Source organism: Passer domesticus, chromosome 27 (genome assembly GCF_036417665.1).
Source record: "Passer domesticus isolate bPasDom1 chromosome 27, bPasDom1.hap1, whole genome shotgun sequence".
Lineage (NCBI taxonomy): Eukaryota > Metazoa > Chordata > Aves > Passeriformes > Passeridae > Passer > Passer domesticus.
Window position 1 is genome coordinate 4,262,410 of NC_087500.1, and position 17,731 is coordinate 4,280,140.

Below are 17,731 nucleotides of genomic sequence, written 5' to 3' on the forward strand. Positions count from 1 at the left end.
TGAATTATTCATCCCCCCCTCCCCGGGCAGGGGGGCTGAGGCCGCGGTAATGAGTCCTTGGGGAGCCCCCCAGGGGGTTCAGCCAACCTGTGGGGGGTCCTTAACCCCTTCCTTGCCGCGGGGGACCGCGCCTGCAGTGGCCGGTTGCTCTGGGACAGGGACGGCTGGCTCCGTGTGTGTCCCCGTCCCTCATGCCTGAGTGTCCCCAGAGGTGGGGGGACAGGGGACAGAGGGACAGCCGCTCCCACCCCCGTGTGGGCAGCGGCAAAATTCACCCTCCACCCCCCCGGCTACTCTGTGCCACACGGGACAGGGCCACCACTCTGAAGAGACGCACAGGGGACATCCGTGGGGACATGGGACACCCAAAACATCCCACCCCCCGTGTGCCGGGGGTCCCCCACCCCCAGCTGCAGCCCCCGGGGTGTCGCGGCTGCGGGGGCTGTGTCCTCACCCTCGGCTGTGCCCACCTGCCCGGGCACTTCCCCACTTTTTGGAGATCTTCCCCCCAGAAAATCCCAAGGGGGCACAAAGGGGAAGGGGGGGTTCATCCCGCAGGGCCACGCGCGGCACCAGAGCTGCACATTCCCGGCAGGGAGCGGGGGGACATCGGGGACACCCCTGGTCACAACCAGGGGGTCACCACACAGGGGGGGACAGCGGGGTGGGCAGCAGCGGTGGCTCGTCCCCTCCTGGGATGTCCCGGGGCGGTGTCATGGAAGCCGCCTCCGAGCAGGAACGAGGAAGGGGGAGCTGGGAGCTGGCTCCGTCCCCCGGATCTCCCGGTGCTCCAACGGCTGCGGGTGGCCCTGGGCCAGCAGCCACCGCTCCAGCAAAATATTTACCCGGGTGGCACCGAGCCACGGAGCAGCCGCCCGCCCGGCACCACGCGGCAAAGCCCGGCAAAACACGGCACAGCCCCGCTCCGGGTGACAAATTGTGGCTCCGGGTGGCAAATTGTGGCTCTGGGTGGCAAAGGCCAGCTCTTGGTGACAAAGTCCAGCTCTGGGAGATAAATCTTGGATGTGCGTGACAAATCTTGGCTCTGTGTGACAAAGCCTGGCTCTGGGTGACAAAACCTGGCTGAGGGTGACAAACTTGTGGCTGTGGCACAGCGCAGTGGCCAGCCGGGTGGGGACAAATCAGAGCCCAGTGTCCTCGTGGAGACCAAAATCTGGGGACAAGGTGAGGGTCCCTCTGTCACCCTGTCCCCTGGCGGGTGTCCCCATGCCAGGCTCCGCGCACCGTCCCCATCCCGGGACCGGAGTCGTTATGGCAGCAGGTTCCCGGGCTCCATCCCGCTGCCGTTCCCGCTTCTCCCACCCACGAAGCCGCCGTGTGAGGGGGTGGCCGGGCCCCCTCCCCTCCCTGCGCTGCGGCAGCGCCGGCACCCGCAGCCCCCCGGGATCGGCACGCGCCGCCCGCGCCCGCGCCCACGCACCGTCACCCGCGGGTGGCACCTGCAGCGTGCCCGCAACACGGGGACACCTTCCCGGCACACGTGTGGCACACATGGCCCCGCGCTCGTCGCCGGGACAGCGCCGTGGGCACCCCGTGCCGTGCCCGTCCCCGTGCCCGTGCCGTGCCCGTGCCCGTGCCCGTGCCGCGGTGCCGCGGGGGCTGCAGCTCCGCGCAGCAGCGAATCCTCCCGCAGGGAGGGAGTAAAAATAGCAGCAGGTTGAGGGAAGGAGAGCTCGCCCCCCCGGAGAGGAGCCTGAGCCCACCGCGGAGCCGTGGGGACGGGACGTGGCGCGGCGGCAGCGGGGCACAGGGTGTGGGGGGCACGGAGCGGCGTGGGGACAAGATGGGGACACAGCGTCGTGCTGGGGGGGCGCAGCAGGGATGGAGCGTGGTGGGGACAGGGTGTGCTGGGGATGGAGCGTGCTGGGGACAGGGTCCCGCGAGGATGAAGTGTCCCAAGGATGGAGCACGGTGGGGACAGGGTGTGCTGGAGGTGGAGCACCGTGCCCAGCGGGGTCCCATGGGGACGGAGAGCCCCAGGGGTGGCACATGGTGGGGACAGGGTGTGCTGGGGATGGAGCGTGGTGGGGACAGTGTCCCGTGAGGATGAATTGTCCCGAGGATGGAGCACGGTGGGGACAGGGTGTGCTGGGGATGGAGCGTGGTGGGGACAGTGTCCCATGAGGATGAAGTGTCCCAAGGATGGAGCGTGGTGGGGACAGTGTCCCGTGAGGACGAGGTGTCCCGAGGATGGAGCACGGTGGGGACAGCGTGGCGGGGTACATCAGGGACAGGGCGCCACGGGGACAGGACCTTACTGGGCCACGACACCGTAGGGACGGGGCCTTGCGGGGACAGCGCCTCGCGGGGACGATCGCACGGTCCAAGGGTGAGTGCCGGGGGGGCGGGGCCTGCGCACGGAGGGGGCGTGGCCACAGGGTGGGCGGGGGTCGCCTCGGGGGTGCCGGGACCCCCCCTCAGAGCCCTTCACCCCGCTGTCCCCCTCCGTGCCCCCCGCTCGGCGCTGCGGGGTGTCCCTCCCCCCGCTCCCGGGGGGAGCCCCCGAGGGGGGGCTGAGCCCCCCGAGCCCCCCCCCAGCACCCCAAGACCCCCCCGGGGGTGCTGCCGCCCCCCAGGAGCTGCAGCGGGGGCGGCGGGTGGGGGCCGGAGCTCCCCTGGGTGCCGGGAGTGGGAACACGCGTGGGAGCGGAGCGCGCGTGGGAGCCCGAGGGGGCGGCGGGAGGGGAGGGGGGCGCAGGGGGCTTAACCCCTTCACTGCTGGGAACCCCCCCAAGCGACCACCTTGGGGGGCTGGAGGGGGGAAAGGGGCGTGGGAGGGACCTTCCCTAAATGGGGGGCTGGGGAAGGGGCACCCCCTGCCCTGCTCAGGGACACTGGGGGGGTGCGATGGGGAAACTGAGGCAGGACGCGGGGGCTGCACCCCTGTAACCCACCGCCATCGGGGGGCTCCATCCCAGCGTGATGTGGGGTGGGCTGCAACCCCCTGTCCCCAAAGAGTGGGGGGCTCCAGCGCTGGCACGAGGAGGGGCCGTGTCCCAGATTCCCGGCGGGATGGGACGCTGTGTCCCCACACCTGGCAGGACAGGGGTGGCCCTGTCCCCAGCTCATCGAGGAGGAGCCGCACCCCTGAGCCCCGCCACGGGGCGGGCAGGGGGCTGCATCCCCCCGGGCCGTGCCCGGTCCTGGTGCCAGCCGTGCCCTCCCCGGCCCCGCGTGCCCACGCGGTGGCAGATGTCACCGCCGACGCTGGCACGGCCAGGCTGGCACGGCCACCCGGGGCTGGCACGGCCGCGTGGGCCGGGCAGCGGCTCAAGGGCTTTGGCACAGGATGGCCGGAGCTGGAGCCGTCCTGGTTGGCAGCCACCGGGCACCGGGCACCGGGCCGTGCCGAGCCTCACCGCCACACCAGGGGTGGGACCGGGGGCTGGGGGCACTGGGGGGTCCTGGGGCAGCACCTCCGGGTGGGCACCCGCCCAAGAAGGGGCTGTGCTGGTTTGGGGGGGTCGTGCACGGTGCCAGGAGGGGCTGAACGGGTAAAACCTGGAGGGGGGAAATTTGTGGGGGAACCCGGGGAGGATAAAGGGGGGACAAATCTGGGGGGTTCCAGGTAAGGGGCAGCCCGGGGGTCTCCTCAGCCTGGGGGACATCACGTGCCTCAGTTTACCCACCTGTAGCACCTCTCCAGCCCGAACCCCACCCACCCCCTTTCCCTGCGGAGGTGGGACCCCAAGGGATCCCCAAAACTCATCCTGGTGCCCCCAGGGAGCCCTGCCAGGGTGGGCTGCAGGGGGGGCTGCCAGCCCTGCTCCCCCCCAGCCCACGGCTGACCCCCCCGGGGGGGTCCCGGCCGCCAGCACAGACCAGTTTGCTGCCTCCATTCCCAGAAGAAAGAATAAAGTTAAAACATCTGTTAATTTATAAACCAATTTAACCATGACTGGTTAATAAATAGCTTCCAGCTGGCACCCCCACCCCGCGCCGGGCAAGGGGGGCCAGGGGGGCACAGCCGGGCTCGCCACTCTCCCGCAGCCCCCCGGGGTCATTGTCACTTGTCCCCGGGGGGGTGTGGGGGTGTCCCTCGGGATTTAAGGAGCGCGGGCGGGGAGGGGACACGGGGGGATCCCAGGGGGACACAGGGGACAGCGCGGTGCCCACGGGGGGGCTCTGGTGGTGCAGGGGGGGCACACGGTGAGGGGGGGGTTCCCTGCTGCCAGGGGGGCGTTTGGGGAGGGGAGGAGGAAGGAGGAGTCTGTGGATGTGTGTGTGCCAGGGATGGGCACGTGCGTGCTCGTGTGTGTGCCAGGGCTGTGCACATCTGCACGTGTGTGCCAGGCGTGTTCATACGTGTGCTCATGTGTGTGCCACCCACAGTCCCCACACCACCCGTGTGGGGACACCCCACCTCTGCTGTCCCCACAGATCCGTGTCACATCCCCCCTGCACACCCATCCAGGACGGAACAGGGCCCGGCCCTGGCATTGGGGGGTCCCCACTGCTGCCCCCCACCCCTCTGGGGGGGCTGTGGGTGGAGGTGCGAGGCCGCGAGCCCCCCGCCCCGACACGTGTCGCAATAGTAATGTAATTTGTCCGTTAACAATGGGCAGCTTGAGGTTTATATTTAATTACACCAACCTGAACTCACCCTTATTCATCAATAATGCATGGGTTTGTGTTTATCGCTGCTTAATTAATCTGTGCTTACGACAATTAAAGGCTCGCAAAATCCCCCAAGGTGGCAGCGGGGAGCGGCTGCGCCGGGCTGGCGCGAGCCTGGCGACGGTGCCAGCCTGGCACTGGTGCCAGCGTGGTCACCCTGGCAGCACGGGCACAGTGCTGGGGGGGTGGCAGTGCCAGAGCGGTCACGGTGCCAGTGTGGGCAGTGTGGTCACTGTGCTGGCATGTGGTCACTGTGCCAGTGGGGTCACAGTCATGATAGTGGCATGATCGTGGTGCCAGGGTGGTGAGAGTGCCAGTGGGGTCAGTGTGGCAGCGTGGTCACCGTACTGGAAAGTGGCCACTGTGCCAGTGGGGTCATAGTCGTGGTGCTGGCCTGATCATGGTGCCAGGGTGGTGACAGTGACAGTGGGGTCACAGTCATGATAGTGGCATGATCGTGGTGTCAGTGGGGTCACTGTGCCACTGTGGTCACTGTGCCAGTGGGATCATAGTCATGGTCCTGGCATGATCATGGTGTCAGTGGGGTCACTGTGCCAATGGGGTCAGTGTGGCAGTGTGGTCACCATGCTGGCATGTGGTGCCAGGGTGGTCACTGTGCCAGTGTGGCCATAGTCAGGATACTGGCCTGATCATGGTGCCAGGGTGGTCACCGTGCCAGTGTGGTCACGGTGCCAGTCTGGTGGCCATACTGGTGTGGTCACCATCCTGGCGTGGTCACCGTGTCAGTGCAGCAGCAGTGGCCGGTGACAGCCAGCCCAGCTGCCGACCACGGTGACCCCTGGTACCCCCATCCTTGGGTGCCAGGAGGAGTGAGAGAAGACCCCCCCACATGCTGAGGTGCAGCAGCAGGATACCCCCACCCTACCCTCCGTGCCTCAGTTTCCCCACCAGAAATCCAACCCCTCCACATCCATCACCCCCGCTCCTCCTCCCCACTGCTTTTCCCCAATTTCCCTTTTCCCTGCCCACTCTGCACGCCCTGACGCCCTCGCTGTGGCGGGGCCGGGGGGGCTGTGCCCCCCACGCCGTGCCAGGCCAGCTCTGTGCCTTTAAGCACGGTGGCACGGCTGTCCCGGATCAGCCGGAGCGCCTATTAAATTTTTATGCGAAGTGTAAATGGGCCAGGTCTCCAGCTTCCCGCTCCCTCCGAATGATTTATTACTCGCAAATACCACAGAACTAATTAGTATAGTAATTAATTAATACGAATTTGCATATTTGCATGTGCAATTAGTGCAGTGGAGTGATTACTCTGAAAATGAGAAGTTGGGCCTGTCAGATGGGAGTGTGAACTGGAGTGGAAAAGCCTCGTGAAAACGATCCCGGGCGGCGGCGGCGGCGCCGGGCACGCGGCGGCACCGGGCGGGCGAGGCCTGGCACGCAGGGCCGGGGGGCTCAGCCCTCGGGACGCCCCCTTTCCCCCCCATCCCATGCCATCCCAGCCCCGGTGCCCATCCCTCGGCCATCTCCATGGCGACTGGCTGTGCCAGGCGCATCGCCATGGCAACGGGCCGGGCCACGCAGCCTCGCCATGGCGACTGTCGTCATCGCGCTCTGTCGCCATGGAGACCCTCCCCATCTCCCCAAATCCACTCCCTGCCAGGCCCCCCCACCTCGGGGTCGGGGTGGGGGTGCTGCTCCTCCGAGTGGGGGGTCCCCAAAAGCACCCGGGAGGGGGGATGGGGGTGCCCGGTGTCCCCAGGGATTGGGGTACCCGGGGATGGGGGAGCACCCCAGGGTGCCCCACGCTGTGGGACAGCAGCACCGGGCTGGACCCGCTCCTGAGGGATGTGACTGAGACCCCCAGGATGGGGCTTGGCACCCACAGCTCCCAGCCCACCCTTGGCCTTTGTCCCTGGTGCCACCCAGGTGTCCCTTCACCCGTGTGGCCGAGGCCTGACGCGCTCAGTGCACCTCCAGGAGGGCCACCAGCCGCCCGTGCCTGGTTTTGGGGGGCAGGCGAGTGAAACGGGGGGTGGTGGAGGGGGCTGTGGCTGCAGGCAGCCCCCTGCACCCCCGTGTGCCACATCCCCCCAGCACCGGGCCCTGGCAGCCCCCAGAACCCACTCAGCTGTGCCCACATGGGTGGCACTGCCTGTGGCCATGGAGAGGCTGCCATGGCCACTCCTGAAGCCTGGTGACGTCACAGGCCAGCTGTGATGTCACAGGCTTTAGTGACATCATCAGGGTGGCCTTGTTGCCTCAGCAGCAGCCAGCTCTGCTGGTGGCAGCTCCCCCCAGCCCTGTCCCCAGTGTCCCCAAAGGACATCTGAGCCCAGCGGGGGCGAACACACCCGGTGACAAAGCAGCGTGGGGCACGGGGGACAAGTCCATGTCCCCACCCCGTGATCATCTGTCCCCAGCCCCACGTGGAGCCGTTTCCCACTGGGCAATTCCCAGGTGCCATTTTCCTAATTAACAAAGCGTGGCTTAAAAAGCACTTGTCAGGCCCCTGGTCTGTGTGTGACTGTGGGGGACAGGCTGGGGACACAGCCTGGGGGGGCATTCAGGGGACACAGGAGGGGGATGTAAGCAGGAATTGGGATGCCCAGGACCCAGCGGGTGAAGCAGCCCCAGGGCTGGCACAGCACCCCCCAATCCTCCCCTGGAGAGGATCAGGGAGCTCCTTTAACCCCTCTGATGCCGGCCCAGCCAGAGCCCCCCTCTCCTCCCTCTCCTCCTTCCTCCATCACCTTCCTCCTCCCGAGCTCCCCAGCCACGGCCCTGCCCAGCCACCACTGCGGGGACATTTAGGGACACGGGGACGGGCAGGGCACCACCCACCCCTCCCCATCCCCCAGAGCTGCCCACCCGCACCCTGCTCACCCTCTGCCTGGAAGATGCCCAGGGATGGCTCCGAGGGTGGAGCTGCTCCAGGGACCCCAGCGGGGACAAGGACGGGGACGGGGACGGGGACGGGGACGGGCTCAGCTCCTGCTGCCGCCGCTCTCCTCCCCTCAGCGACATTCCCGGCGGTGGCTCCGCCGCGCGTTAGCGCATCCATCTCTCCCCAGCCTTCACCTCCCAGAAATATTGCAGCGCAGAGCCGGCTCCATCTGGCAGCGGCCCCCGCCTCCCCCCCGCCACCGCTCGCGGGGAGATGCCGGAGCCGGATCCATCGCCGAGGGCCAGCAGGGACCCCACGGGTGACAGGGGCCAGCTGGGATGACCCCCCGGTGCCACGCCGTGGGGGGACAGCGTGGCCTGGCTGTGGCACCGGCTGAGCCCCGGTGAGCTCGCCCCGCGCGGGGCCCCCGGAGCGGCCGCGGGCCCAGCTGGCTTCCAGCCGTGTCCCGGCACCACCCGGCCCTGCCAGTGTCCCCACAGTGTCCCCTCCCCGTGGCGCGTGTCCCTGGTGTCCCCCCGGCACCCAGCGCTTCCTGCTGGAGGGAGGGAAGGGATGTGGAGGATGGAATCTGGGGGAGGAAAGAGCTTCGTGTGAGCCTGCCTGGCACCGAGGCCACCAGAGACATACCCAGCGTGGCCAGGGACCAGAGGTGGCAGCGCTGGACACGGGGACAACCAGTGGGGTGAGCCTTGGAGTTACTGGGCCATCTCCCCCAGCTTCCACACCCCAAAAAGCAGCACCCCGCTGCCACCCTGCTCCCCAGGCTGTGCCAGGGCTCACCTCAGCCTCAGCTGGCCCCGGGCACGGCACAGCCCCGGCTCCCCTGGCGTGGATCCTGCTCGTGCTGCGGCGCCAGACCCCTGCCCATCCCCTTCCCAAATTCACCCAGGGAACAGGAGGGGGCTGGCCCTGCCCTGCCCTGCCCTGCCCTGCCCCGGGACAGCTCTGGGATGCCACTCCTGCCCTCTCCGTGGGCAGTGTCCCGCCCAGAGCCCTGGCACTGCCCGCTGCACCCGCCGAGGCAGAGCTTTGGGTTTTCATCTCCCCGCTCCCCTTTCATCTCGTCTCCCTGTTTCATGTCTCCACTTTCTTCTCCCTCCAAGCACTGCGCATGCTGATGAGCCCACCCTCGCCCTCACCGGCTGCTAATTAGGCTGTAATGGGCACACTGGGCCGGGGGATCGTGCCTCATCCCTGTGCCCACCCCTATCCCCACATGGGCCAGCTCGGCCGCTCACACGGTGGCATCTCCTCGTCCCCAGGCAGAATCAGAGCCCACATTTGTCCCCCATGGGGTGTAATTCTGATGCCAGGAACCGGGCAGAGGGTGGCAAAGGCCGTGTGGGGCAGTGCCATGGGGTGGAGGGACGTTGGCATGGCTGTGTGGCCGTGGGGGCGCCGGTGTGTCCATGTGCCACCCACACAGGGACACGTGGCCCTGCAACCACCCACCCTGCCCACCACACCCGTGGCTCCACTGCCTGGCACCTGGGCCGTGCCACCCTCCAAGGGCTGGGGACCCATGGCAGGGCAGTGGGGACACACCCAGAGCTCTGATGTGCCACTAGCTGCGGGTGGGCTCCTGGTGCACCGTGACCCCGGCAGGTCAGCACCGGGAGCTGAACGGTGCCACGGGAAAGGGATGCCTTGTGCCACGACGGAATCGCTGCCCAGCATGGCACCGGCGGCACTGGCAGGGCTGGGGTGGCCCTGCCTCCCTGCGGGCCAGCCCCAGCCCAGGTGCCATCTGCTCGGCCGCAGCCGTGAGTGACAGTCAGAGGGCTGGCACCGGGGGGACTCTGGCCCCTCTGTCACGTGCCAGGCACCTGCACCGGGGGAATGGGCACTGCTGATGGCCCTGGCAAAGCCCCGGTGGCCAGGCAGGGCCAGCCCTTTGTCTGCGTGTGGGCACGGCCACCACTGCCATCGTGCCCACGTCACGGCAGTGCCACCCTTGCCCGGCGTGTGCGGCTGGCACGTGCTGGTGTGTGGCACCCAGCCCTCAAGCCGGGCAGGTCCTGACCCCCGGGTTTGTGGGCACAGAGGAGATCCAGGACGTGGCATCGACCTCAATGGATCTGGTGATGGGAGGTGGCTTCTGGGGACGCCGTGGTTCTGTGGCCCAGCTGGTGCCCACCAAAAGGGCAGCGGCGATTTCTGGGTGCACAGTCACCATGGTGGGGACAGATTTGGAGGCTGGAGGGTGGCACAGCACTGAGGAGGTGCCTGGCAGACAAAGGCCTCGTTGGCTGCACCCTGGCACAGCCAGGCCTCGGCCACCAGCGCCGTGGGATTGGCACCCGTGGGGGCTCAGCCCCCGTGGGCACCAGTGTGAGCGTGCACGGGGCTGAGTGCTGGGTGTGTGTGTGCCCAGGGCGTGCCAAAGGCCGTGCCACGGCCTGCAGGAACATTGGCACGGCTGCGTGGCCGTGGGGGTGCCAGCACATCCCCGTGCCACCCACACGGGGACACGCGGCCCCGCAGCCACCGGCCCTGCCCACGCCACACCTGCAGCCCCTGCCAGCCCCGGCGCGGCCAACCTGGGCACTGCCAGCACCTCAGCCGTGCCCACGCCGGGCCCTCGCCATCGCCTGGGGGCTGCCGGCTCAGGGTGGGGACGGAGCCGGCCGAGCCGCCGCGGCGTTTTGCGGCGAGCCGCAGATGCCAGCTCCCAGCGAGGGTCCCCGTGGCATCGCCCCCCCTCGCCCCAGCGCCCGCCCGTGTCCCCGCCGCGCCCGGCCCGGCCAGGATGGCCGCTTTTCCCTTCGGCTCCATTGTTCCTCCCGGCCCCGCCATCGCCTGCATCTCGCCCGGGTCCCATTTTGCAGCGTGTAGGCAGAGCTGGAGATTTGGAAGAGGTTTTTTTTTTTTTTTCCCCCTTTTTTTTTTCTCTTTTTTTTTTTTTTTTTTTTTTTTTAGAGTACAGAGTGACAGATGGCGAGTCCTCCTTCCCCAGAGAGACAAATCTCCCTGAATGCAAGCGCATGTCAATCATTAGCTCTCATGTGATAGCTCTCGCGCATGACGTGCCAACCATATGGCACTGGCAGCAGAGCTGGTACCCCCTTTGCTGGGTAGAGATGCCACTCTCGCCTCCTTTTGGATAGAGGACTGCAGGAGGCTGGAGCACCTCAAGGAGCCGCGTCCCGCTCCCAGAAGATGCTGGGAACAATGAAATAAGAATTCCTGCGGTCCGCCCGAAGGTGAGTTATGTAAGAAGTGGAGGGTTGGGAGGGCAGCGGAGGAAACTTGAATGGAGAAAAGGCAACTTCCATGTTGATTTTGTTTCTCCGCCACGTCTCGCCCTTTTTTCCCCCCATCTTTCGTTCTCCCCCGGCCCTCGCTTCTCCCACTCCCCGCGGGCCCCGCTGATGGGGTTTTCTCCCCCCGCCGAAGTCCCCCCCAAGGGGGATTCTTGGGGTTTCGCCGCCCCCGGTCCGTGCCCCCCCCTCCCCAAATCCTGGGCGCGCCCGGGGCGCCGCGGTCCCGGCGGGACGGAGCGGGCAGCGGCGGCCGAGCGGCATCAACGAAATCAGCGCGGAGCCGCCGCGCCGCCGCCCCGGGGGGGCCCGACCTGGCGGAGCCGCCCCCCCGCTCCCCCGCCGCGCCCCCGGCCCTCGCCCCGGGCGGTGCCCCCCTCCCCGGCCCCGCCGCGCCGCCCGGCCCCGGGGGCGCCCCCGGCAGCGCCGCCGCCCGCGGCCCCCGCGCCCCCCCCGGGGGGGCCCCGGCCGCCCCCGCCGCCCCCCGCCGCCCCCCGGTTGGTGCCGCCGCATTTCACGGGCCGCGCTCCCGCGGCCGCGGGGAGCCCCGGGGCGGGGAGGGGAAGCCGGGCGCGGCTGCCCGGGCCGGAGGGCGTACGGGGGGGACCTGGGGATGCGGCGGGGGGCGGCGGTCTCGCCTCGATCCCCCCCGGCCCCGGGAAGGCGGCGGCGGAGCCGCGACCGGGGCCGCTCCGCGCCCGCGGCGGGGAAAAGTTGGAGGCGTCAAAAAGGGACCGGCGACACCGGGCCCGGCCCTCGGGGCACCGGGGGAGGGGGCATCGGGCGGGCCGGGAGCGGGGGGGGGCGCGGGGGTCGCGCAGAGGAGCGGGAGAGGGGCGCGGGCGGCGGCCGCGGGGACCCCGGCGGTGGGGCCGGCGGGGGTCGGGCCGGGGCGGAATCGCCGCACCCCGAGAGAGCCCCGGTGGCCCCGGGGTCGGGCGGCGGGGGCGGGGGGCAGCGGCGGGCGGCCCCGCGGCCAATTCGTTTTCGCCGGTCCCGGCGGGGCGGGAGCGGGGCGGGGAGGGGGGGGCGGGCGGCGGGGCCGCCGGTAACGCCTGGCTCTTTGCCCCCCGCTGCAGCCACCATGTTGACGCGACTTTTCAGCGAGCCCAGCCTGGTCCCCGAAGTCCCGAAATTCCCCGGTTGGGCCGAGGAGTGCGAGGAGGATGCCCGGAGCGAGAAGGAGGAGCGGGCGGGGAAGGGCTGCGCCCTCCCCGAGGAGCCGCCCGAGGGTTCGCTGGGAGAGAGCAAGGAGGAAGGGGAGCTAGGAGGGGACGAGGAGGAGGAGGAGGAGGAGGAGGAAGGCCTGGAGGAGGCGGAGGGCGAGCGGCCCAAGAAGCGCGGCCCCAAGAAGAGGAAGATGACGAAGGCGCGGCTGGAGCGGTCCAAGCTGCGGCGGCAGAAGGCGAACGCCCGGGAGAGGAACCGGATGCACGACCTGAACGCGGCCCTGGACAACCTGCGCAAAGTGGTGCCCTGCTACTCCAAAACGCAAAAACTCTCCAAAATCGAGACGCTGCGCTTGGCCAAGAACTACATCTGGGCTCTCTCCGAGATCCTGCGCTCGGGCAAGCGGCCCGACCTGGTCTCCTACGTGCAGACTCTGTGCAAGGGGCTGTCCCAGCCCACCACCAACCTGGTGGCCGGCTGCCTCCAGCTCAACTCCCGCAACTTCCTGACGGAGCAGGGCCAGGAGGGGGGTCGTTTCCACGGCCCCAACGCCGCCTCCTTCGCCGTGCACCCCTACCCCTACCCTTGCTCGCGGCTGGCCGCGGCGCCCTGCCCGCCCGCCGCCGGCCCCGGGCCGCACGGGCTGAGGACACACGGCTACTGCGCCTCCGCCTACGAGAGCCTCTACGGCAACACCTCCCCCGACTACAACAGCTCGGAGTACGACGGGGGGCTCAGCCCCCCGCTCTGCATCAACGGCAACTTCTCCCTCAAGCAGGACTCTTCATCCCCCGACCACGAGAAAAGCTACCACTACTCTATGCACTACTCGGCGCTGCCCGGCTCCCGCCCCGCCGCTCACAACCTGGTCTTCGGGTCGGCGGGGATGCGCGGGGGGGTCCACTCCGAGAACATCTTCCCCTACGACATGCACCTCCCGCACGAGCGGGGCCCCATGTACGAGGAGCTCAACGCCTTCTTCCACAACTGACCCCCTCCCCGAGACCCCCTCCCCATCGCCGAGGTGGCGGGGAGGGGGGGAGAATCCCCCACATCCCCCCCCGCCCCCCCAACCCGCGGCGGCCCCGCGGATCGGCCCCCGGGGCTCCGCCGTGGGCTTTGGTGCAATATGGGGACCCGGCCCCGGCGGCGGGTCCCCGCGCCCCGTGGGGACAAAGTGCTTTTTTGGGAGGATTTTCCCTTTTCCTTAATTTTTTTATTCTTGTCGGTTTCGTTGTTTTTTAAAATTTTTCATTATTTATTGCCACTTCTTTATTATTTAATGTCATTTATTGAGTTATTTTATTATTACCGCTGTTACCGTTACTATTATTATAATAACTATTACAGCTATTATTATTATAATAACTATTATTATTATAATAACTATTATTATTATTATTATTATTATTATTATTATTATTATTATTATTATTATTATTATTATTATTTTCCAGGGGGAAACGCCCCGCACGGGCCGACCCCCCCACCCACCCCACCGAACCCCCCCCGGTACCCAGCACGACCCTCTGGGTCGAGCCGCTTCGTTTCATTTTTAATTCGTTTTCATTAAATTTTATACATTTATTTTTTAATTTTTTTTCCCCCACCCTCCCACCCCAATTTTGGGCCGTTTCTCCCCTCCCCAGCCCTGACCCCGACCCCCCCGGACCCCCCCGGCATTGGACACCCGCTGCCCCGGCCCGTGGGAGCGAGAGGAGCCCGCGCTGCGGCGCGGAGCGAAACTTTCCGAAGCAATAAAGAGGCGCAGGGAGGAACGAACCCCAATTTCTATCTATGCAAGAGGCCCGGCCCGGCGGACGCTCCGAGATGCACTTTGCTTTGGGGGGGCCCCGGCCCCGCTCCCCGCCCCGGGAGCTCCTCGCAGCGCGTGTGTCAGGACGTTTTTTACCTGTTTTAAAAACTTGAAACGGAAAGAAAAAAAAAAAAAAAAAAAAAAGGAAAAAGAAAAAAAAAAAAGGAAAAAATAATGATAATAATTAAGAAAAAAAAAAAAAATAAAAGACCCCCCCCACCCGCGGAGCCGCCCCGGTTTTCCCGAGCTGGCGGAGCCCGCAGCTATGCAAGCGGGGCTCCGGGGGGGCTGGCGGGGCTGCGCCCCCCCCGCGGCGCCCGGCCCGGGGGTCTCCGTCCCGGTTTGCCGCATTCCTTCAGCCGGGAGACGCCGGGAAGCCGATAATGCTTTTTTTTTTGTTGGGTTTTGTTTGGTTTTTTGGGATTTTTTTTTTTTTGTCGGAACCTGCCCGCACCACCTTCGAGAAACCAGCATTTTTAGAGACCAGGGAGGAGGAGAGGAGGAGGATTTCTGAGAAATGTTTTGAAAACGAACAAAAAAAAAAAGAAAAAAAGAAAAAAAAAGAGAAAAATGGGGGAAAAATGAAAGAAAAAAGTTTTGGGGAAAAAAAAAAACTAAAACGGGGGGAAAAAAAAAAACAAAAAAAAAAGGGAAAAAGAAACAAAAACCCACAAACCGTTGTAGCAAAGGGGACCCGCTGCCCGACACCAGAAGTGCTTTCGTGTTTCCGTTCCGTTTCATTTCGATTAATAAATATTTATGGCCAACGATATGCAAGACCCCCCCCGCGCCGGGCGCCGATCCCGCTCCCCGGTCCCGGTTCCCGCTCCCGGTCCCCGCCGCCCGGACCCCGCTCGGCGGCGGCGGCGGAGCGCGGGGCGCGGGGCCGGGGGCCCGGCCGTTCTGCATGCACCGGCCCCCTCCCCTCCCTGCCGGGGCCGCCCCCCCCCGGCCCCGCCGGACGCTCGCCGCCCGGTCCCGGCCCCGCCAGGACCCCGTGAGGAGCCGCCGCCGGTGCGATCGCGGCGAGCCTGTAATTACCGAGCGTCCTTCGACGGCGATTAATAAATATTCAATGTTGACTCCGCCGCTTTCGCCGCTTTCCTTCCGCCCCGGGGGCACCGGGGGGCACCGGGGGGCACCGGGGGCACCGGGCCGAGCCCCCCCGGCGGTGCCGCCGCCGCTCCCGCCGCCCGAATGCGCGGCCCGCGGGGCGGCGGCGCTGATATAACGCGGCTCTGCCCCACGGGTGTCCCCCCCGGGACCGGGGAGGCGGTGTCCCCCCCTCACCAATAAACGCACCGGGAGCCGGTGCGGCGGCCCGGCTCGGTGCACCGGCGGTGGCACCGCTGCGCTCCCCCGGGAGCGGGGGCTCGGTGCCCGGGGCTGGCACCGGCGGCCTCGGGAAGGGCTCGCGGTGGCGGCGGCCAAGGCCGGCTCCTCGGCGGCGGCCCCGGGAAGCCGGTGGGCTCCCGGCGCCGTGCCCGGGGCTGGTGCCGCTTCCCGGTGCTGCTTCCCGATGGAGGCTCGGCTCGGTGCCCGCTGCCGGTGCCGGTGCCAGCGGCGATGCTTGTGCCGGTTCCCGTTGGAGCCCCGGAAGCTCCCGCGCCGGTTCAGGGAGCCGGTGCCCATGGGAGCCCCGATGCGGTTCCGGTGCCCGATGCCCGTTCTCGGCGCCCGGTGCCAGCCCGGTGGAGCCCCGGCAGCGCGGCGCCGGTGCCCGGAGCGGAGCTGTCCGCCGCGGCGGTGCTGAACGGGCTGCGGGGCTTACGGCCGTCGGTTTATTTACCGACCGCACCACCGGGGCTCACCGGCAGCGCCGGGCACTGGGGTCCGGGGTCATCGAGCACCGGGGCCGCACGGGGCTGCGGGGACGGAGCACCGGGCTCCTCCCGGGATTGGTGTCCGATGCCCGCGCCCCGCAGCCCCGCGGATTCTGGGGATGAACCGGGCCGCTTTAAGGTCGGGCCGTGGAGGCAAAACGGGCCCGGGTCCAGCGCGGCCCCGACGGTCCCAGAGCCGCCGGTGTCGGGCCCGAGCCGGGGAGCGGATCCGCCTGGGCCCCGTGAGCCGCTGCAGCGACCCCCGAGCCCCCGGCACGGCCCCGGCGCTCGCCGCTCTCCCCCGAGCAGCGGATCCTCTTCCGACGGCTCCGGCCCGAACATCCTCCCGGGACTCGTTTCTCCGGGGGGAAAAGCCCCGGGAGGACCCGGGGACAACCGGTGGGGCCGGACGGGGGTTCGGCGGGGCCGGGCTGTGGATGTGCGGCCCTTCCGCCGCCCTCCGCACCCAGCGGCACCGGGGCCGCGGCCCGGAGCAGCGGCGGCCAAGGGCGGATGCCCCCGCGGAGGGGAGGAGGGGGACGCGGGGGCCGGGGGCTGCGGGGAGGCCGCCGACATCTGCTCCCGGGGCCGGCTGTGCCAGGGGGCACCGGCCCCGTGAACGGTTTGCGTTCAATCGTCGGGATTTTTGTTTCCCCGGTGCCCGCCCGGCCCTGCCGAAGATGCTGAAGCCGCCCGGCCGCTCCGGCAAGGCCCGGCCCCGCAATGCGGCCCCGCACTCGCTGCACGGCCCCGGTGCAAAGCTCGGGAGAACGGCCCCGGTGCAAAGCTCCAGAGAACGGCCCCGGTGCAAAGCTCCGGTGGAAGGTTTCGGTGCGCCGTCCCCGTGAACGGTTTCGTTGCAAAGCTCCGGTGCCCGGCCTCGGTACGAGGTTCCGGTGCCCGGTGCTGGTGCCAGGCTGAAACCCAGCCGCGGTACAAGGCGCCGGTGCCCGGCCCGGTTCACAGCTCCGGTGCCGGTGCCCGGCCCTTCCTCCCGGCGCTCTCGGGGAGGGAAGCGAGAGGTCGGGGGAGCCGCCCCGCCGGGCTCTGTTTGGGATCAAATCCCCCTCGGGGGGTTCGGGGGGTCTGGGGGGCCGCCGGGACCCCCACGGCCGCCCGGGGGTGAGCGGAGCTCGGCCAGCACCGGGAGGACCCGGCGGTGGCGGCTCGCCCGGACACGGCCCCGCTGTTCCAGAGCAGGATGCGATGGGGGTGGGTGTCTCCCCCTCCCTCAGCACCCCCCGGTGCCCGCGGTGCCCGCGGTGCCCCCGGTGCCCCCTCTCCCGGCCCGGCGGAGCGCGGCGGGGGCGCGGGGCGAGCGCCAGCTCCGGGTCGCCGCTGCCACCGGCGAGTGCCAGCCGTGGGGGGGGGAGGAGGAGTCATTGCTTCAGTTTAAATTTCATGGCATCTGTTCATTATTATACAGTGCGGATTTTTATATGGACAGCTAAATTAAAGACAGATTTCTGCCAAAATTGCAGATACCATAAAAAACCGGAGGCTCCCGGCGCCCGGCGCTCGCCGCGCTGCGGAGGCGGCCCCGCTCCGGGGGCCGGGGGCTGCCCGGGGGTCGGGAGGGATGTGGGGGACAGGGAGGGATGTGGGGGGTCAGGAGGGGGGGGCTGCCCCTGTTTTTGTGCGATGGGGAGCCCAGGATAACCCCGGCCGTGGGGGAGCGGGGGGTCCCGGCGGTCCCGGGAGCCGCGGCCGGGGCGGGCCGGGCTGGCAGCGATCCCCGCCGCCCCGGGGGCTGCAGAGCCGCCCCCTCCCCCGCCCGGTCTGCCAGGCTCCATCGCAGAGGAGTTAAAACAAGGACATCTGTGCCTGGAATCGCTGCGAAGCTCCGAACCTGCCAGCGCCTGCTGGCACCGGCCGCCGGCGGAGGCGGCTTCTCCGGAATGCGGCACCGCCGGCAGCTCCGCCCGGAGCCCCGGCCCGGCCCCGAGGGCTGCGGGGACAGGAGGGCCTTGGCCCGGCTGGGCAGGGTGCACCGTGTCTGCCCTCATCGTGTCCCCGTCGGTCGCAGCCCCGAGGGGGTCGTGTTTGCCCCCCGCCCCACTGAGCCCCACAGTGGGTACGGGAGTGTGGGAGACAGCGAGGGATGAGGAGAGGGCTCTGCCCTCCGTGGGCACGGGCAGAGCTGGGAGGGCAGAGA

At 68.2% G+C, this 17,731-nt stretch overlaps 1 protein-coding gene across 1 annotated transcript; it reads left to right on the top strand.

Moving 5' to 3' along the window:
* The first annotated feature begins 10,570 nt into the window (after positions 1-10,570).
* NEUROD2 (neuronal differentiation 2) lies at positions 10,571-13,067 on the top strand. Its single transcript, XM_064399997.1, has 2 exons — positions 10,571-10,710; positions 11,847-13,067. The coding sequence occupies exon 2, from the start codon at positions 11,852-11,854 to the stop codon at positions 12,926-12,928; it is 1,077 nt and encodes a 358-aa protein (XP_064256067.1). The 5' UTR covers positions 10,571-10,710; positions 11,847-11,851; the 3' UTR covers positions 12,929-13,067.
* The last annotated feature ends 4,664 nt before the right edge of the window (positions 13,068-17,731 follow it).